The sequence below is a fragment of the Cherax quadricarinatus genome, chromosome 38 (genome assembly GCF_038502225.1).
Source record: "Cherax quadricarinatus isolate ZL_2023a chromosome 38, ASM3850222v1, whole genome shotgun sequence".
Taxonomy (NCBI): Eukaryota; Metazoa; Arthropoda; class Malacostraca; order Decapoda; family Parastacidae; genus Cherax; species Cherax quadricarinatus.
The window spans coordinates 5131272-5153719 of record NC_091329.1 but is presented as its reverse complement, the minus strand read 5'-3'; the positions used below and the strand labels follow the sequence as shown (position 1 = coordinate 5153719).

At 38.0% G+C, this 22448-nt stretch overlaps 1 protein-coding gene and 1 long non-coding RNA gene across 3 annotated transcripts in view; both read right to left on the bottom strand.

The window, feature by feature from the left end:
- LOC128692958 (uncharacterized) overlaps positions 1–22448 on the bottom strand; it is a 239901-nt gene that overhangs the window by 1664 nt on the left and 215789 nt on the right. The window contains exons 5-7 of one of the 2 annotated variants that reach the window (XM_053782352.2): positions 13751–13856; positions 11376–11531; positions 156–309 (exon numbers count right to left, since the gene is read on the bottom strand). In XM_053782352.2, the coding sequence (XP_053638327.1) occupies positions 156–309; positions 11376–11531; positions 13751–13856 (416 nt within the window). Of the gene's footprint in view, positions 1–155; positions 310–11375; positions 11532–13750; positions 13860–22448 lie in introns of both variants that reach the window. The other variant, XM_053782351.2, reaches the window with a different exon arrangement.
- Positions 17155–22448, bottom strand: part of LOC128692960 (uncharacterized) — a 65172-nt gene continuing 59878 nt past the window's right edge. Inside the window, exon 5 of the long non-coding RNA XR_008407647.2 lies at positions 17155–17278. This is a non-coding gene — a long non-coding RNA (uncharacterized lncRNA). The remainder of the gene's footprint in view (positions 17279–22448) is intronic.

The following is a 22448-nucleotide window of genomic DNA, read 5'->3' as shown; positions in this document are numbered from 1 at the left end:
TCCTGTGTTATTTAATACTCATTGTGTAATAAGCATTCCCTTATATACTGAAAAAAGCCATTTTAATCTTAAAAATGTAAAATATAGGAATAGTATCAGTATTGAAGAAATTTTGGTATCATCCCATCCCTAATAATTTTCTTTAGCTCACTAACCTGTTCAATCTTTTGAGCTCGTTCATCAAGAGCTTTCTGGAAAGGAGTCATGGATGCCTGTTTTTCTTTCTCTTGTTCCTTAAAAATCTTTTTGTCATTATGTTTCTCCATTGCCTTCTGTAGCTCAGTTTTTTGGTTCAGTATATTTACACCTCTGTAAACAGTAAAAAAAAAAAAATCAATACTCTAGAGCACAACTATTACACTAAACAATACAAAACAGTATAGTAAATATATTATTGGAGGGGGTAAAAAAAGGTTTTGTGGGCGAGGGGCTTGGACTTACAGCAAGCGTGCATGAGCGTGTTATAAGTGAATGGAGACGAATGGTTTTTGGGACCTAATGAGCTGTTGGAGTGTGAGCAGGGTAATAGTATTTTTGCAGGTGCAGGGATTCAGGGAAACCGGTTAGCCGTACTCGAGTCCTGGAAATAGGAGGTACAATGCCCGCACTTTAAAGGATGGGTTTGGGATATTGGCAGTTTGGAGGGACATCTAAACTGACGTATCTGAGCGCCTCTGCAAAGACAGTGATTATGTATGAATGATGGTGAAAGTGTTTAATGATGAAAGTTTTTTCTTTTTGGGTCATCCTGCCTCGGTGGGAATGGCTGACATCTTAAAAAAAAAAAAAAAGTCATAACCAAGCACTAAACCCATAATGATCATACAGTGATGCAATACATAATAAAACATTTTAGTTGCAATGATTGAACTCACAGAGGTGATAAAGCTCTCTAACTTTATTAAACCTTCCAAAATAATTTTTTTTTAAATCTTCAACAGTACTGGAATTATTATTATAATCATAACTAAGCATAAACCCACAAGGGTCATACAGTGCTGTACTGTATTGGAAGAAATTCCTAAAACTATGACAGTATTTGACTGACTTATTTTCAGATCCTGCATTACACTATTTCCTTATCTTAGTTTATTTTTGGAAGCTTCCCTTGAAGGGCAGAAATGCTAAGGTCTTGGCTATTAAGGTCTGTATATAGATTGTCAATAAGGTTACATATGATTGGTTTCACCAGGATTGCAGTGACACTGACAGCTTCTGAGCCTATATTAAGAGAGAAAGCCAAGATGTTTCCTGCAGAAATGAAGTATGACTATTCTGAAGACTGGCCTCACAGATTCAAGAAGTCCCATGGTATTCATCACTTTAAAGCATCTAGCCAAACATCTGCAGATCATGATACCAATCAATAGGAGGAGGAATTAATTTTATCACAGAACATAACCAAGTAAAAACTCTACGCAAATAAAATGGGCAAAAATATGGAACTGTATCAGAAGATTCTAAAAATTCCCTATCTGGTTTAAAAATACCTGTGATGTACCTGTGACATCAGAGGTGATTTAAATTTACATAAATATAAATGTCAGACACAGTACAGCATGCAACATGCTCATTCATATTCCAATCAGTATTTACATTTGAGCATTTCTTGTCTCTACTATACTTCTATCCTGAAATAATTTAATAACTAAAACTGCCAATATTGTTTTTTTTTATGATTATTCATTCATGTTAATATTTATGTGAAGGTATTGTTAAAGAGTTCTGTTACTTAAAATACATATTATCTTTAATAATCTATTATTTTTTCAACACACCGACCATATCCCACTGAGGCAGGGTGGCCCAAAAAGAAAAATGCAAGTTTATCTTTTTAAATTTAATAACATATACAGAAAGGGTTACTTGCTCCTTAATAATCTATTATCTTAACATAATTACAGTATGTTAAACTTAGCATTCCAATGTTCTAACTATTCACAGTTAAGTGGTTAAAAGTTCTAATTTGCTCAAAATGCTTTGCATAATTCTGAACTTTTTCAGGTAAGAAACAACAGACCAATCTTTGTAATACTCCTTTCTGGAAACTAAATTTATTAAATTAGCATTGTACTAATTATTATTTGATGCTGCATACATCATCCATGAAGAGTTTATATATACAGTGGTCCCTCGAGTTATTATGGGCTGGAGTTACAATTTACCCTCATAGAGGAATTTTGTTTTGAGTTGAGAATAAAAATTGGCAATACAATGGAACCTCGGCTTACAAATTTAATCCATTCCATGACCTCGTTCGTAACCTGATTTATTCGTATGCCGAGTCAATTTTCCTAATTTAAATTGATTGAAATGGCATTAATCCGTTCCAGCGAAATTCCTGCTCTTAGGAGGCACAACAAAATACTTCAGTATGATGCTAATATTAACTCTACGGCTTATTTACATATCACAATTCATCCAATTTCACCATCACTGAAGGAATGCACAACAGGTGCATTATTGTCAGTGTTCAGCATTTCTTCGATGTCAGCTTCCTGTAACTACATTAGCACACAGTCAAGATGAGTAAATAGAACTGTCAATGCTTACAGCTTGGGTATGTTTATTCTGTTAGTGGGTTGGATCTGTGAAGGACCTGCCTAGTATGGGCCAAAAGGCCTACTGCAGTGTTCCTCCTTTCTAATGGTATAATGTACCCACGACACCAATCATACCCATCCCTTCTCACTCATATTTGTCTAATCTCTTTTTAAAGCTACCCAAGGTTCTAAAACTTTGGGTAGTGTCAAATTTAGGTTGGATAAATACACAGGTGTGAAGGGTTGAATTTGAGTGGGACTTGCATGCAAGTAAATAACAGGTCTGCTGCAGTGTTCCTCCTTTCTTATGTTCTTATGTTGACGAGTGGAACAATCTGCGTAGTATGGTTACTGAGGCTGAAACCTTGGGTAGTTTCAAATTTAGATAAAGGTAGGGAAGTTTTCATTGCATTTATGGATTTAGAAAAGGCATATGATAGAGTGGATAGGGGAGCAATGTGGCAGATGTTGCAAGTACAGGAGGGCCCCGCTTTACGGCGTTCCGCTTTACGGCGTTCCGCTAATACGGACATTTCAAATTATGACCAAAACTCACTATACGGCTCCCCCCACCTGACTTTCTAATACGGTCACCGTGCCCCACCCTGTTTGTTTACATTCTCCATGAGCTCAGTAAGCACTAAGTCTCTCCATTTTGTCTGGAAACTCCAAAATTTCAAATGTTTTTAAAAGTTATTTCATATTTTATATATACTCTGATAATTATACTTATGTATACCTGTACCTAAATAAACTTACACACATCAAGTCATTTAAATGTCGTATATTACGTTAATATACACATTTTCATTAATCCATCCATGATATTTTTTTCAAAATTATATAATAAACACGATGCATAACATATAAATAAGATAAATACACCCCACAGTAGAATAAATAAACATAAATGTGAGCTGTGTAGCAGACGACTTGCACAAGTGGTGATAATAACAATACTGAGTCTCATTAAATGTCGTATATTACGGTAATATACACATTTTCATTAATCCAGCCATGATATTTTTTTCAAAATTATATAATAAACACTATACATAACATATAAATAAGATAAATACACCCCACAGTAGAATAAATAAACATAAATGTGATCTCTGGTAGCAGACGACTTCCACAAGTGACGCCATAATAACAATAGTCACGGAGTCTCATTAAATGTCGTATATTACGGTAATATACACATTTTCATTAATCCATCCATGATATTTTTTTCAAAATTATATAATAAACACGATGCATAACATATAAATAAGATAAATACACCCCACAGTAGAATAAATAAACATAAATGTGATCTGTGGTAGCAGAGACTTCCACAAGTGGTAATAATAACAATAGTCACGGAGTCTCATTGTTTTGTTTACTCTGTGCCTGGCCTGTCACCTCTCATGTATTCATTCTTTCTCTCTCTCATTTATTCGTTTTATCTCATTTACTTACTCCTGACCCTACATTAAGACTACAAATATTTTAAGGTAAGTAATGAGTGAACTGTATATACATTTTATCGCTCTGGGATGCTTAAATATCATAGAATAGTATGTGTGGGTGGGGTGGCCTGGTGAAATAGCCTGCCTATTACAATACATACCACACTTGATTTCTTACAATAAATACTACTTGTCTCACCCTAGATTAAGACTATAAATATTTTAAGGTAAGTAATGAGTGCACTATGTGTGTATTGTACCTTTTTATTGTTTTTTGATGCCTGGTTCTATTGCTAACTTAATATATGTTAGTGTAAACTTGTTATCTAGTGTTTGTATGCATTTATAAGTGGAAAAAAAGGGTGTTCCACTTTACGGCGATTTCCGCTTTACGGCGGTAGCCTGGAACCTAACCCGCCGTATAAGTGGGGCCCTACTGTATATAGAATAGGTGGTAAGTTACTAAATGCTGTAAAGAGTTTTTATGAGGATAGTGAGGCTCAGGTTAGGGTGTGTAGAAGAGAGGGAGAATACTTCCCGGTGAAAGTAGGTCTTAGACAGGGATGTGTAATGTCACCATGGTTGTTAGGTAAGACACACATGCAACAGTTAGGTATCTTTATATCGAAACGTTTCGCCTACACAATAGGCTTCTTCAGTCGAGTACAGAAAAGTTGATAGAAGCAGAAGAGACTTGAAGACAATGTAATCAGTCCATCACCCTTAAAGTTTTGAGGTGGTCAGTCCCTCAGTCTGGAGAAGAGCATTGTTCCAAAGTTTGAAACAATATGAAGTTGAAATGACAGGATGGAGCCTTATATAGCGCCAGGAGGTGAGACGTAGGTCACTAGTAGAACGCAGATGTTGGGAGGTCAGGTCCCTCTCAAATCCAGCCGTTCTCACTAGTAGAGGTAGTCGAAGTTGATTTCAGGTCTGAGGGACTGACCACCTCAAAACTTTAAGGGTGATGGACTGATTACATTGTCTTCAAGTCTCTTCTGCTTCTATCAACTTTTCTGTACTCGACTGAAGAAGCCTACTGTATAGGCGAAACATTTCGATATAAAGATACCTAACTGTTGCATATGTGTCTTACCTAACAATCTGTCGGTATTTTATACCATTTTAATGTTCAATCTGTCAGACATTGCAACACAAGGGTATTACAGACCTGAAATCAACTTCGACTACCTCTACTAGTGAGAACGGCTGGATTTGAGAGGGACCTGACCTCCCAACATCTGCATTCTACTAGTGACCTACGTCTCACCTCCTGGCGCTATATAAGGCTCCATCCTGTCATTTCAACTTCATATTGTTTCAAACTTTGGAACAATGCTCTTCTCCAGACTGAGGGACTGACCACCTCAAAACTTTAAGGGTGATGGACTGATTACACTGTCTTCAAGTCTCTTCTGCTTCTATCAACTTTTCTGTACTCGACTGAAGAAGCCTACTGTGTAGGCGAAACGTTTCGATATAAAGATACCTAACTGTTGCATATGTGTCTTACCTAACAATCTGTCGGTATTTTATACCATTTTAATCGTCACCATGGTTGTTTAATATATTTATAGATTGGGGTTGTAAAAGAAGTAAATGCTAGGGTGTTTGGGAGAGGGGTGGGATTAAATTATGGGGAATCAAATTCAAAATGGGAATAGACACAGTTACTTTTTGCTGATGATACTGTGCTTATGGGAGATTCTAAAGAAAAATTGCAAAGGTTAGTGGATGAGTTTGGGAATGTGTGTAAAGGTAGAAAGTTGAAAGTGAACATAGAAAAGAGGAAGGTGATGAGGGTATCAAATGATTTAGATGAAGAAAAATTGGATATCAAATTGGGGAGGAGGAGTATGGAAGAAGTGAATGTTTTCAGATACTTGGGAGTTGACATGTCGGCGGATGGATTTATGAAGGATGAAGTTAATCATAGAATTAATGAGGGAAAAAAGGTGAGTGGTGCGTTGAGGTATATGTGGAGTCAAAAAAGCGTTATCTATGGAGGCAAAGAAGGGAATGTATGAAAGTATAGTAGTACCAACACTCTTATATGGATGTGAAGCTTGGGTGGTAAATGGAACAGTGAGGAGATGATTGGAGGCAGTGGAGATGTCCTGTCTAAGGGCAATGTGTGGTGTAAATATTATGCAGAAAATTCGGAGTGTGGAAATTAGGAAAAGGTGTGGAGTTAATAAAAGCATGTCAGAGGGGAGAAGAGGGGTTGTTGAGGTGGTTTGGTCATTTAGAGAGAATGGATCAAAGTAGAATGACATGGAAAGCATATAAATCTATAGGGGAAGGAAGGAGGGGTAGGGGTCGTCCTCAAAAGGGTTGGAGAGAGGGGGTAAAGGAGGTTTTGTGGGCGAGGGGCTTGGACTTCCAGCAAGCGTGCGTGAGCGTGTTAGATAGGAGTGAATGGAGACGAATGGTACTTGGAACCTGACGATCTGTTGGAGTGTGAGCAGGGTAATATTTAGTGAAGGGATTCAGGGAGAGTTATTAAATGGAGAGTTAGAGGTATTGGGAAGATGGAAGGAATATTTTGAGGAATTGTTAAATGTTGATGAAGATAGGGAAGCTGTGATTTCGTGTATAGGGCAAGGAGGAATAACATCTTGTAGGAGTGAGGAAGAGCCAGTTGTGAGTGTGGGGGAAGTTCGTGAGGCAGTAGGTAAAATGAAAGGGGGTAAGGCAGCCGGGATTGATGGGATAAAGATAGAAATGTTAAAAGCAGGTGGGGATATAGTTTTGGAGTGGTTGGTGCAATTGTTTAATAAATGTATGGAAGAGGGTAAGGTACCTAGGAATTGGCAGAGAGCATGCATAGTTCCTTTGTATAAAGGCAAAGGGGATAAAAGAGTGCAAAAATTATAGGGGGATAAGTCTGTTGAGTGTACCTGGTAAAGTGTATGGTAGAGTTATAATTGAAAGAATTAAGAGTAAGACGGAGAATAGGATAGCAGATGAACAAGGAGGCTTTAGGAAAGGTAGGGGGTGTGTGGACCAGGTGTTTACAGTGAAACATATAAGTGAACAGTATTTAGATAAGGCTAAAGAGGTCTTTGTGGCATTTATGGATTTGGAAAAGGCGTATGACAGGGTGGATAGGGGGGCAATGTGGCAGATGTTGCAAGTGTATGGTGTAGGAGGTAGGTTACTGAAAGCAGTGAAGAGTTTTTACGAGGATAGTGAGGCTCAAGTTAGAGTATGTAGGAAAGAGGGAAATTTTTTCCCAGTAAAAGTAGGCCTTAGACAAGGATGTGTGATGTCACCGTGGTTGTTTAATATATTTATAGATGGGGTTGTAAGAGAAGTAAATGCGAGGGTCTTGGCAAGAGGCGTGGAGTTAAAAGATAAAGAATCACACACAAAGTGGGAGTTGTCACAGCTGCTCTTTGCTGATGACACTGTGCTCTTGGGAGATTCTGAAGAGAAGTTGCAGAGATTGGTGGATGAATTTGGTAGGGTGTGCAAAAGAAGAAAATTAAAGGTGAATACAGGAAAGAGTAAGGTTATGAGGATAACAAAAAGATTAGGTGATGAAAGATTGAATATCAGATTGGAGGGAGAGAGTATGGAGGAGGTGAACGTATTCAGATATTTGGGAGTGGACGTGTCAGCGGATGGGTCTATGAAAGATGAGGTGAATCATAGAATTGATGAGGGAAAAAGAGTGAGTGGTGCACTTAGGAGTCTGTGGAGACAAAGAACTTTGTCCTTGGAGGCAAAGAGGGGAATGTATGAGAGTATAGTTTTACCAACGCTCTTATATGGGTGTGAAGCGTGGGTGATGAATGTTGCAGCGAGGAGAAGGCTGGAGGCAGTGGAGATGTCATGTCTGAGGGCAATGTGTGGTGTGAATATAATGCAGAGAATTCGTAGTTTGGAAGTTAGGAGGAGGTGCGGGATTACCAAAACTGTTGTCCAGAGGGCTGAGGAAGGGTTGTTGAGGTGGTTCGGACATGTAGAGAGAATGGAGCGAAACAGAATGACTTCAAGAGTGTATCAGTCTGTAGTGGAAGGAAGGCGGGGTAGGGGTCGGCCTAGGAAGGGTTGGAGGGAGGGGGTAAAGGAGGTTTTGTGTGCGAGGGGCTTGGACTTCCAGCAGGCATGCTTGAGCGTGTTTGATAGGAGTGAATGGAGACAAATGGTTTTTAATACTTGACGTGCTGTTGGAGTGTGAGCAAAGTAACATTTATGAAGGGATTCAGGGAAACCGGCAGGCCGGACTTGAGTCCTGGAGATGGGAAGTACAGTGCCTGCACTCTGAAGGAGGGGTGTTAATGTTGCAGTTTAAAAACTGTAGTGTAAAGCACCCTTCTGGCAAGACAGTGATGGAGTGAATGATGGTGAAAGTTTTTCTTTTTCGGGCCACCCTGCCTTGGTGGGAATCGGCCGGTGTGATAATAAAAAAAAATAAAAAATAAATATTCAGGGAAACCGGTTATTTTCATACAGTCGGACTTGAGTCCTGGAAATGGGAAGTACAATGCCTGCACTTTAAAGGAGGGGTTTGGGATATTGGCAGTTTGGAGGGATATGTTGTGTATCTTTATATGTATATGCTTCTAAACTGTTGTATTCTGAGCACCTCTGCAAAAACAGTGATAATTTGTGAGTGTGGTGAAAGTGTTGAATGATGAAAGTATTTTCTTTTTGGGGATTTTCTTTCTTTTTTTGGGGTCACCCTGCCTCGGTGGGAGACGGCCGACTTGTTGAGAAAAAAAAAAAAAAAAAAACATACATGGGGTTGTAAAATAAGTAAATGCTAGGGTGTTTGGGAGAGGGGTGGGATTAAACTATTGGGAATCAAATACAAAATGGGAATTTACACACTTTTTGCTGATGATACTGTGCTTATGGGAGATTCTAAAGAAAAATTGCAAAGGTTAGTGGATGAGTTTGGGAGTGTGTGTAAAGGTAGAAAGTTGAAAGTGAACATAGAAAAGAGTAAGGTGATGAGGGTATCAAATGATTTAGATAAAGAAAAATTGGATATCAAATTGGGGAGGAGTATGGAAGAAGTGAAAGTTTTCAGATATTTGGGAGTTGATGTGTCAACAGATGGATTTATGAAGGATGAAGTTAATCATAGAATTGATAAGGAAAAAAGGCGAGTGGTATGTTGAAGTAGATGTGGAGACAAAAAACGTTATCTATGGAGGCAATGAAGGGAATGTATGAAAGTATAGTAGTACCAATACTCTTTTATGGGTGTAATGGCTGCAGTGAGGCAGCATTTGGAGGCAGTGGAGATGTCCTGTCTAAGGGCAATGTGTGGTGTTAATATTATGCAGAAAATTCGGAGTGTGGAAATTAGGAGAAGGTGTGGAGTTAATAAAAGTATTAGTCAGAGGGCTGAAGAGGGGTTGTTGAGGTGGTTTGGTCATTTAGAGAGAATGGATCAAAGTAGAATGACATGGAGAGCGTATAAATCTGTAGGGGAAAGAAGGTGGGGTAGGGGTCGTCCTTGAAAAGGTTGGAGGGAGGGGGTATAGGAGGTTTTGTGGGCGAGGGGCTTGGACTTTCAGCAAGTGAATGGAGTGAATGGAGATGAATGGTATTTGGGACCTGACGATCTGTTGGAGTGTGAGCAGGGTAATATTTAGTGAAGGGATTCAGGGAAACTGGTTATTTTTATACTACAGCCAGACTTGAGTCCTGGAAATGGGAAGCACAATGCCTGCACTTTAAAGGAGGGGTTTGGGATATTGGCAGTTTGGAGGGATATGTTGTGTATCTTTATATGTATATGCTTCTAAACTGTTGTATTCTGAGCACCTCTGCAAAAAGTGATTATGTGCGAGTGAGGTGAAAGTGTTGAATGATGATGAAAGTATTTTCTTTATGGGAATTTTCTTTCTTTTTGGGTCACCCTGCCTCGGTGGGAGATGGCTGACTTGTTTAAAAAAAAAAAAAAAAAGTTACATTAGTGAAGGGTTGGATGTGAGCAGGACCTGCACATGGGTAAATAGAATTATCAAAGCTTGTTGCTTGGGTAGCATTGAAAATTGAATTGGGCAAATATTGTTAGTGGGATGGATTATGAAGGACCTGCCTAGTATGGACCAACAGGCCTGCTGCAGTGTATTATTATTAGTACGTATTAATAATAATTATTATTATTATTATATTATTAATTTACGGAAGTGGAGCACAGATCCAATTCTCTTTGTCAAGAACCTCACCCAGGAACCTCTCTTGAGGAGGAAGTTTGCATCCTGAAATTTCGTTCGTATCCAGAAGCAAAAAATCGATCAAATGACTGTTCGTATCCTGAAAAATTCGCATGGTGGGGCATTCGTAAGCCAAGGTTCCACTGTATATGCATATGATGGTACAACTGTTGTGGGTTGCACCATGGGTAACAAGATTAATCTAAGTTGCCCAAAATGCTCTGCATAATCAGAGGCTTTCTATATACAGTAGTATGCCAATGATGTCAGCTAGGGCTATAATAGTTTTGTCACACTTATAGAAATAAAGATTATTATTATGGTCGGCGTGTGTGTGTGGGCCTCAGGAAACCAGCGATGTGGGGGTTTAACCCTTAAACTGTCCAAACGTAGATCTACGTTTGCACGCGTAGCACTCTGACCTTGATTTTCTCATAAGAAACAATGTAAAAAAAACGCAGATCTACGTTCAGAGCGCTACACAAGCAAACGTAGATCTACGTTTGGACAGTTTAAGGGTTAATATGTCTACGGTAGCATCTTGGTCAATAGCAATTTCTACTACAGTATTTGTCTATTCTTCAGTTTGAAGCTATCACAGAACTGGATTATTTACCCTTCATAATTGGATTTGTGTTAAAAATGCACCATATTTTTTGTTACGATGTCATCATGCCCCCTAAAATGCTTGGTAAAAAGGCAATTTTTCTGATGATCAAGCAAGAAATTAGTGCATTGGTGTGTGAATATCACTTCTCACAATCGACCATTTCTGCTATTATCAAGCAAATAAGAAATAATAAAGAATATTAAAGTGGCTGACAAATCTAAGCTAGTGAAAAAAAAAAAGGCAGAGAAATTATCATAGAGATGGAAAAACTGTTGTTTTTACAGATAAGAGAGAAGCAGGTGAAGGGAGATACAGTGCCTGTAAGTTACATCAGTAAATGTGCATGTCCAAGGTACAGTAAAAATTGTACTTCCAGGGTCTTAAAATGAATTACACCATAAAACCATGTAATCTGGGGCTCGAGTTGATAATTGTGAGGTATAATACGTCTTCTGGAACGGATTAATATCATAACTTAGGGGACCACTGTATTTTTAAAATTAATTTTGGAAATGGTAATTCCTGATCCCAATGCCTTGGGATACATGGTGATGGACTATAGCCTAGTAGTTTCATAAATTTCATACTTTACCTCTTTTGGTTGAACATCAGTTCTCTGTGGAGATTCTTTTTGTCAGATGACTCAAGGTATGGGTTGACTAGCTTCTTGGGCATAATGAGGCCTCGTTCATCTATTCGTCCCTGGCTAGACTGTAGTTTGTCTTGTTCTTTGTTGTTGCTGTTGATACTGAAAAGGATAATTATTATTCACTTTCAACTTTATCATTTTCCAACATGGCTGGTGGACCAAAAATTACATCCGTCACACTCCTTTCTGACTATGAAATATCAGACCAATGAGATATGACCAGCAAAGTTTTATTCCCTTTAAAGCATTAATAAGAAATGAAACTTCAGTGTAACCAATGATAGTACAAAAATGAACTTCAGCTTTACTTGAGTCTCAAGTGGTTATATAGCACTGTAATAAAATATGAAAAACACGTATCATGTAAGGAAGACAAAATATGTAATTATGTTACGATGGATAAATGTCGAGTATAGTACACAAGTCTGAGATTCAAGAGATTGACAAGATGTGCAATGATAGCTCAGCAATATTGAAAAATTTACGACGGAACATTCAGGAAATGTACAGTTTCGTATTCAAGAACAGAAAGAAAGAATGCACAATTAAAAAACGGCCACGTATTCAATCCAAAAATGTAGCAGGTATATTATATAAATAATTATAAAAAATGGCAATGAACAGGACCAAGTGGAAACCATTTATTAGGACAATGAATGATATTATCTGTGAAAATTCACACAAGTACCGAACTTTACACTTAATGTCTAAGTCTTCTTTAATTCTTATTTTTAACAAGTTACTTATTGAGTTGTATTATACAAATCTGTAGTGGAGGGAAGGCTGGGTAGGGGTCAGCCTAGGAAAGGTTGGAGGAAGGGGGGTAAAGGAGGTTTTGTGTGCAAGGGGCTTGGACTTCCAGTAAGCGTGCATGAGCATGTTAGACAGGAGCAAATGGAGACAAATGGTTTTTAGGACTTGACGTGTTGTTGGAGTGTAAACAGGGTAACATTTATGAAGGGATTCACAGAAACTGGCAGGGCAGTTTCTGTGAAGGAGGGCCAGAGTGCTGGCCCTCCTTCAGAGTACCAGCACTCTGAAGGAGAGGTGTTAGTGTTGCAGTTTTATAACTGTAGTGTAAGCATGCCTCTGGCAAGACAGTGATGGAGTGAATGATGATGAAAGTTTTTCTTTTTCAGGTCACCCTGCTTTGGTGGGAAATCGGCCAATGTGTTAATACATGGGAAAGCGCTAAACCCGTAGGATTATACAGTGCATGGGAGGGGGGAAGATGGAAGGTACTCAGGCTCAATTCAAGGAACTGGAGCACAGATCCAATTCCTTAGATCAAGAGCCCCTCACCAGCGTCATGGGGCAAATAAGCCCGATTGAATGAATGAAGAAATAAGTCTGTGAACAAATGAACCTGTAATGTTGTAAATGAACAAACCTATGAATGAAGACGCAAAACCAACTTCCCTCCCCTCTATTCTTTAATCAAACAATTCAGACCCCCTTTTTTCTAAGTTTGCTCATTCAGCATTGCCACATCACCTTTAATTCGTACTCTGCTTCAGATGTGACTAATTGTGCTAGCTTTTCAAATTCTTCTAATTTCCAAATTGTTTTAATGATACAGCGCCCAATTTCCTTTCATTCATAACAGGTGTTTACAAATTTCCTTTCATTCATAACAGGTGTTTACAATCAGTGTTTTCCACAATACATTCAATATTAAAATAACCTAAATATATCCTTCAAGGATCTATTCACCTCATTATTTTTTTGCTTGGCTCAGTGTATATGGGGAGCAACAACCCACTGCACAACATTTTAGCAACTTTCCAGCAACATACAAATAACGTGGGACCCAGGACTGACCCCGTGAATGATCGCTGTTACTTTTCATCCTGATTCCCTCAAGGGAGGTTCCAGGGAATTGAATCCCTTCCTTGGAGTGAACCTGATTGCATCGCATTCCACCAGAGGCTGTATGACCCCTAGGGGTTTATTGCTCCCATCTGAATGTAATAATATTCATCATCCAGGCATTAAGAATATGTATACCGTTTACAAAGAGGCAAAGACAGCAAAGTCTCACCAAGTCTTGTAGTTAACGAGCTTCTATAAAACTGACTAGTAACAATTCCAACAAACAAATGTTCCCAACTAACCTACAAATGAGTGACAGTGCTCATGGAGGAACGAAAACTTATAGTTTTCATTTGTAATTTGTGGGTCGTGAATTGTTCAAGCCATGGTACTGTGATTTTATTTTACGCTATATTTTCATGGTACATTAAAGAATATACCTACATACGATGCACATAACTCACTATTCTTTAAAATAAAGGAAGATTTTAAGAAAGAGAACTTACCAGTTGACTTGATTGTTCCTGGTGACTATTGAGGTGATGGAGGGTTTAGTGGTTTCTCTCTCGTCGTCACTATAGTCTGGCTCAGGGATCATGGCTCCGTACACCACTTCTGAAACGCATCATCAACACTTAAAGTCACATCTCTAAACTAAGTTTCAAGATACTGAAATACTAACACTCTTTGCGCTCTGACCAACTTCCATGCATCAGTTGCAAGTTAGTATTATTAACATTAATATTTGTAAGGTAAGAGTTGTCTTAAAAAGCTTTAGGTAATGCGGTACATCATTCAATAAGGTAGCCATTACCACTTTCTATAGTGTGACTGGGTAGGAAATAGAGGGTATGAGGGCGATCACCCCTCCCTCTCCTTGAAAATATTTTCACATTAAAAGAAAAACATACCAGCACAGAGAGCGCAAACTATGATACAAACACGATAAATTGCCAAGGCATAAAATAAACTTATAAAAAATACTTTTAAATAACACCCACTAATCAAAACATTAAACAAAATTATAATTACCTCCCTTGCTTTCTTTGAGATCCGCCCCACCCCCCGAGTAACAGGTATCACTATTGTAATCTTATTACATAACGTAACAATATACACAAGTATAAATACTAGGCATATCAATGCCGCCAAATTGTGGGATAAAGGCACGTATGCAACACTTCCGACAATATATTAGGAGACTTTTTGCCCATTGTGGTGAAAAATCTCATAATATAATGTCGCATGTGTTATTCTACAGCAATATGCTTACTTGCACAAATCTCAATAAATATACAAAAACCATTTGTTCGTATATCCTAAAAACTAATAAAATTACCATGCAGAGAGCTAAGATTAAAGAAAGTTTATCAATCCAAATTTATAAGCTCGACTTGTACAGATAATTGTACATTGGGCAGTGTTAAGAGAACAGCAAGAAAAAAAAAACATACAGTAAAGTTTTACCTATTAGGCACGACATTTTATATATATATATATATATATATATATATATATATATATATATATATATATATATATATATATATATATATATATATATATATATATATATATTATATATATATATATATATTTTTTTTTTCAACAAACCGGCCGTATCCCACCAAGGCAGGGTGGCCCAAAAAGAAAAACTAAAGTTTTTTCTTTTTAATTTTAGTAATCTGTACAGAAGGGGTTACTAGCCCCTTGCTCCCGGCATTTTAGTCGCCTCTTACAACACGCATGGCTTACGGAGGAAGAATTCTGCTCCACTTCCCCATGGAGATATATATATATATATATATATATATATATATATATATATATATATATATATATATATATATATATATATATATATATTACAATAGGGTACAACTGTGCCCATGGGTAATATATTGTACATTAGAAGTGGCCCAGGTTTGCACTATGCACACCACTCCATGTAACCGACTACAGCACACACTTCCTGGAAGCCAAAGTACAATTAAGGAACACATGCCAAATTAGTCTAAAACAGCTGAAATATGCTGCAGTTTTACATTCAAAACAAGTCCGAATGCGCGAAACAATTGCCAAAATAGGTAAACAAAACACTGCATCCTACCAAAGAACCTTATAACAAAACAGCTGCAAATTCAGACAAAAATCAAAGATTATAATAGTGCAACATAAGTAAATGCAATAACCGACACTCAATAACAGCTCTTGTCTATGGGGACAAAATTTTCCAAGAAGTTACTTGGAACACAATATAAAAAGAAGTGTAATAACAAAAAGGCGGCGGCCTCCCTTTCCCACGTCATAGGACACTGCTCATTACCTAGTAAAAATTTAGAAGTTCGATAAGCAATGTGAATAGGGAACGGATTACTGATAAGAAATAAAGTAGAAAATTCTGCAAATGGTAAACGAGAAAATATTAAATATGAAGGGACAAATGTCAAGGAAGAAAAAGGGAAGACGAAAAAAAAAAAAAACTTTGTTAGAAGGCAAAAAAGGAAAATATCTATGTTAATGGGACAAGTGTTAAGAAGAAAGGGTTGACAAAGATTGAAGTTTATGAGAAACTACATAAAGGAGAAAAACTATAATTATTATTTAATAAGAAAGCGCTAAACACATAAGGGTCATACATTATTGTATTCTATTTAAGCGCTAAACCCGTAAAGGTCATGCAGCGCTGCAAAAATGTTTTGGTATAGGTTCCAACCTATGAAACCACATAGCAGCTGTGTCTGGACTCGGCTGGGGTGCCGGAAACAGACAAGTATGCAAAGCCAGTTAGGTTAATTTGGACACGTTTTGCTAAATTAGTGATAAAAGCCCTCGGTGGACGAAACGTTTCAAAAGTTATCTAGTGCTGCATGCGTGTCTTATAAGTTTGATTGTTAAAGTAACGAATAATAAAAGTAAGTTTAGAATTAATGTGGATCTGGAATTCAACGATGAGGCTGCTTAAGATAAAGGAAACAGTCAACTTTAGTGAATAGATGGGGTAGAGTGAATCAAAAGGGGAAAAAGGGTACACGAGAACTGATTGACAGGTCATATTATTCCATTGTAAGTCCGTTCCCTTATATTTTACAGGCTAAAAAAAAAAAAAAACATGCACTGAATAGCATTCTCAAAAAAAAAAAAAAAAAAAAAAAAAAAAATATCTGCGAGTGAACATTATATTTCAGATCTATGAGATATCTAAAAAAATATATATAATTTCGCAATAAACTACAATAGCTGAGGAATTGTCTAAACAAAATAATATCTTAGGTAAGAGCTATGGCAGGGTTAAGGTTTAAGAATAAAGCATCCTTAGGTGAGAGTTGAGAACACGACAAATATCTTTCATTACGGAAGTAGTCTTAGATACAAATATGCATGGAAATTAAGCCATAACATGTTAAGAGTAGTGTGTCGTGTGCTCACACTACAAGGTAGACTGAGAAGGGATTTCTATTAGAACCACCCGGTTTATACAGAGCTATACATTTATTTTCGATATTAAAGTATTCTTGAGGTTAGTGTTCATATGAATTACAGCCTTAATGGCTCAGTGTAGTCAGTAGACTTTAAATTTAGCTTAACGGGATCAGCTAGGGAGTGAGGGGAGAGGTTAAGTGCTGATAATGGTGTGTTATATGAGCAGCTATACTATGCAGGGGAGGATGGGGAATGACGCTGGAGAGTGATAGGCAGAGCTGAGTTAACTATAGTGAGGTTAGAGTGTTACCTCTAGCCTGGTGCTCGAAGAAGGCCAGCTTTTCCTTGATACTGGGTATCTCTTCCACCGGAGCACGTATATACTTCTTCAGTGGCATTTTTATAATTACACTCAAATAAAAAAAAATATAAACTTTCTTGCTTCCTTGATTGTTCCTTAACACCAAAACACTATGCCACTATCACCAAATTAGTTCTTGGTTACAGATATATTTAAAAAAAGAAAACAGGATTAAAAGTCTTGCAGGAAGTTGAAGACTGATCTGGAGGTGTTCAGGTTTCTTTCTGCTCTCATTCCAGCCTCCTCACCACTGAAATAAATAAAGGTGGCAGTGTTGAGTCTGCCAGGAAGATGGCACAGGTGTCTATCATAAAACGTGTAGCGAATTACTCACGGGTGTCCCGCCATGCAGACATCACTAAAGAACCACCACCAAATAATTGAAAGAGAACTACAAAACACTCAGGAGATTAAAACTTCACGAAGCCTAAACTCTAAAGCAATTCACAGGCATGTACATTTACTATATCCATTCACGATCCCTGCTCTCTCCGGATCCAACCTCAATTCTTCCTATTCCTAAGGCGCTCCTCTCCTAAATATAATAATGTCCATTCACGAGATTTATATTACACGTCTGCTTTTTATGCAATGTGCAATCAATCTGCTTACGGAGCAACCATCACTTTGAATATTAATTAAGTCGTGAAAATTCATCGCTATAATAACTTAATGAAAATCAGTTTGACATCACGAAATTCATATATACATATGCGTAGGGATAACCACGAGGAAATGGGGGCAAATTGAATTTGTATGATCAGTGACACAGCTTCAGCAGCAGCTGGCAAGATGAACCTCCCATGAGCTCAACCTTATCTACATATCCATCCCTTTACCTCTGCCCTGCCTCTGTGCTCTTCCCCCTCCACTTAAAATCCCTTTACCTCTGCCCTGCCTCTGTGCTCTTCCCCCTCCACTTGACATCCCTTTACCTCTGCCCGGCACCTCTGCTCTTCCTTCTTCCTGATCTTCATTAACACATTCTCAGATTCACAGAGCATAGTCGCCACTTATCGATGAGAAAAACTCAACGGAAGCTTTTTATTATTAAATTGTAAAAGAGAATTAAAATTGCGCGCTTATTAAATAAACATCAATGCCGACATTATTGGTTTAAAGAGACCAAAATGGTAATCCCATGTAAATAGCTCAAAATGCGGATGTTTCATACAACTTAAAGATGAAACCAAAAAATACTCCGGGAATAAGGTACCCATTCACTAGCACCCTGTAAGCTCTCCATTTTTTTTTAACAATTGGTAAAAGTATGGCATTGCTGACAAACTGTGGAATCAAGTCGAATAAATGTAAGTGTAACATTTGGGAAATTTATTATACAACTGTTGCCCACAGTTTATTGTACTGAGCTAGTAGATTAGGTCTGATCATGTCAAATGCTGGAGCATCCTAAATTGTAAATGAAACATTACAGAATTATGCATTTTATATGTTCAAGAGACAGAAGGAAAAGGACAGCAATCCTGCCTGAATGCAAAACGTTTAATAGGGTTCAGTTTCACAATAATATGACGATATCGTAGCACCTCTTGGATTTAACAAGTGTTTTCAAACATTTAGTCAACGCGTGGAATAACAATGTTCCATTTTACTTCATTTATGTTTTTCTTCGTACGATCGTTCCAAGTGGCTTATTTGGTCAGCAAGAATACGAGTTAAGACCTGTTCGTTATACCCATGAGCGGTGCGATCAATGATACGCAGCCAGACACCCCCCCCCCCCTACCAATTGGCGTGGGTCTTACCCATCATCTGAACCTTCCTTTTAACCACTCAGTCACGCACCACTACCTGGACTATCCCCACCTCTCCCCCTCCACATCTCTGTTTGCACTACACGCTCTTCCTGAGAGATGGAAATTCTCAAGTGATAATAACTCCACCTATGCTGCAAGGAAACCTCCGATGAGCCCGTATCTGATAATTATACCCTTGCTAGAATGCTTGACGATACCGGTCTCCCAGCTCAGGTTGTCAGTTTCAACACCTTGTATGAGCCCTATCCTGTATGATGAAATATGGCAGGGAAACTGATAGTTCTTATTCCCACTGTGTGATTAACATATATAATAGGGGTGGTAGCACACAATTTAGTTTAAAAAAGAAAATGCACTACACACTTTATTATAACTACACTCGATGGGAGGTTAACACTCATCTCTAATATAATTATCTTCTCATGGGGTTAATAGAAATTAGGTGATAAGACAGACTACACTGACACGAAAATATCTGAAACTTGACTAAGGTTTAGCATCAAACTACAACTAAATTCCATACAATTCCAGAATATGATTTTTTTTTTAAAGTATAGGCTCAGTAGGATTACATTCAAAGTCAAGGCAACGTACACGAAAATTGCAAATGTAGCCACTAGGATATTTTTGCAAAAAGTATTACTCTCTCATGTACCGGGAATAGTGGTTAGTCATGGAATTATTGCCACATTCTGCAATAAAGAATTAAATTTTACTAGCGTCAACACTGATAATGTATTGATTAAAGGTGTAACACCGATGAATAGACGATTAGTGAAATAAAGCCTTAATTAGTATAATGTTTCACCTATAAGTGAACTTTGTGAAGTTCATGCACTTATTAAACAACGCACTCTTTGGTGAAACGCACCACTGCATTGTCTTTTTAACAATGATGATAATGTTTTCAGAGCATATATAATTGTGGAAGAGAGGCAGTGAGTTGGAGAGTGAATCGCTCGTAAAAGAGAGGCGTATATAGGCAAATCAAAAGAGGAGAGGGGCAATTAAGAAATCGATATATTCAGTTAAAGAGAGAAATAAAAAAGGGAATTAGAAAAGCAAAAAGAGATTATGAGGTTAAAGTTGCAAGAGAATCGAAGACTAACCCAAAAGGATTCTTTCAGGTATACAGAAGTAAGATCAGGGACAAGATAGGCCCACTCAAAAGTTCCTCGGGTCAGCTCACTGACAGTGATAAAGAAATGTGTAGAATTTTTAACACATACTTCCTCTCAGTTTTTACACAGGAGGATACCAGCGATATTCCAGTAATGATAAATTATGTAGAACAGGACGATAATAAACTGTGCACTATTAGGGTCACAAGTGACATGGTCCTTAGGCAAATAGATAAATTAAAACCTAACAAATCCCCAGGCCCTGATGAACTGTATGCAAGGGTTCTAAAGGAATGTAAAGAGGAGCTTAGCACACCTTTGGCTAATCTTTTCAACATATCACTACAAACTGGCATGGTGCCAGATAAGTGGAAAATGGCAAATGTGATACCTATTTTCAAAACAGGTGACAGGTCCTTAGCTTCGAACTATAGACCAATAAGCCTAACCTCCATAGTGGGAAAATTTATGGAATCAATAATTGCCGAGGCAGTTCGTAGCCACCTTGAAAAGCATAAATTAATCAACGAATCTCAACATGGTTTTACAAAGGGGCGTTCCTGCCTTACGAATTTATTAACTTTTTTCACTAAGGTATTTGAGGAGGTAGATCATGGTAATGAATATGATATTGTGTATATGGACTTCAGTAAGGCTTTTGACAGGGTCCCACATCAGAGACTATTGAGGAAAATTAAAGCACATGGAATAGGAGGAGAAATTTTTTCCTGGATAGAGGCATGGTTGACAAATAGGCAGCAGCGAGTTTGCATAAATGGGGAGAAATCAGAGTGGGGAAGCGTCACGAGCGGTGTTCCACAGGGGTCAGTGTTGGGCCCCCTGCTGTTCACAATCTACATAAACGACATAGATGAGGGCATAAAGAGCGACATCGGCAAGTTTGCCGATGACACCAAAATAGGCCGTCGAATTCATTCTGACGAGGACATTCGAGCACTCCAGGAAGATTTGAATAGACTGATGCAGTGGTCGGAGAAGTGGCAGATGCAGTTTAATATAGACAAATGCAAAGTTCTAAATGTTGGACAGGACAATAACCATGCCACATATAAACTAAATAATGTAGATCTTAATATTACGGATTGCGAAAAAGATTTAGGAGTTCTGGTTAGCAGTAATCTGAAACCAAGACAACAGTGCATAAGTGTTCGCAATAAAGCTAATAGAATCCTTGGCTTCATATCAAGAAGCATAAATAATAGGAGTCCTCAGGTTGTTCTTCAACTCTATACATCCTTGGTTAGGCCTCATTTAGATTATGCTGCACAGTTTTGGTCACCGTATTACAGAATGGATATAAATTCTCTGGAAAATGTACAAAGGAGGATGACAAAGATGATCCCATGTATCAGAAACCTTCCCTATGAGGATAGACTAAGGGCCCTGAAACTGCACTCTCTAGAAAGGCGTAGAATTAGGGGGGATATGATTGAGGTGTATAAATGGAAGACGGGAATAAATAAAGGGGATGTAAATAGTGTGCTGAAAATATCTAGCCTAGACAGGACTCGCAGCAATGGTTTTAAGTTGGAAAAATTCAGATTCAGGAAGGATATAGGAAAGTACTGGTTTGGTAATAGAGTTGTGGATGAGTGGAACAAACTCCCAAGTACCGTTATAGAGGCCAGAACGTTGTGTAGCTTTAAAAATAGGTTGGATAAATACATGAGTAGATGTGGGTGGGTGTGAGTTAGACCTGATAGCTTGTGCTAACAGGTCGGTTGCCGTGTTCCTCCCTTAAGTCAATGTGACCTGACCTGACTAGGTTGGGTGCATTGGCTTAAGCCGGTAGGAGACTTGGACCTGCCTCGCATGGGCCAGTAGGCCTTCTGCAGTGTTCCTTCGTTCTTATGTTCTTATATATAATGTTTAAACTCGTAGCATACATTTCAAGAGTTCAACCAACTTTGAAACACAAAAGCCACTTGGATGGTAATCCATGCAACGAAGACAATTATTATTATTATTATAATCAAAAAGAAGCGCTAAGCCACAAGGGCTATACAGCAACGAAGACAATTACATGTCACAGAAAATATTATATGGTCAGGTAAACTTACCTAAGCACTAAGTCCACAATTTAATGTTGTGAGAGCTACAGGGCTGTTATAAGCTCACTTAATGCCTAATAACCAAAGTCCACTTTTACTTTACGTGAAGTACAATAAACACCACCGACATAAGCCAGAAATCTGCATGAAGTAACTAAAATTCCAATTTGCATAACTTTACTTAGTCCTCTTGAAAGGTTCTTGATCTACTGTGTTATCCAACACAAAGACAGTATCCACATTCTGCTGTCCATACATTCGTCTGTGGTACCAAACATAGGAAAACAACCCATACATTCTTCTGTGGTATCCAGCACAGGAAGAGAAACCCCATATATTCTACTGGGTTATCAAGCGAATAAGGCCCCCCCCCCTCCCAACACATTTCATTATCATCCAACACATGTGGAGTGAACCGACATATTAATCATCTGCACACTCCTTCACAC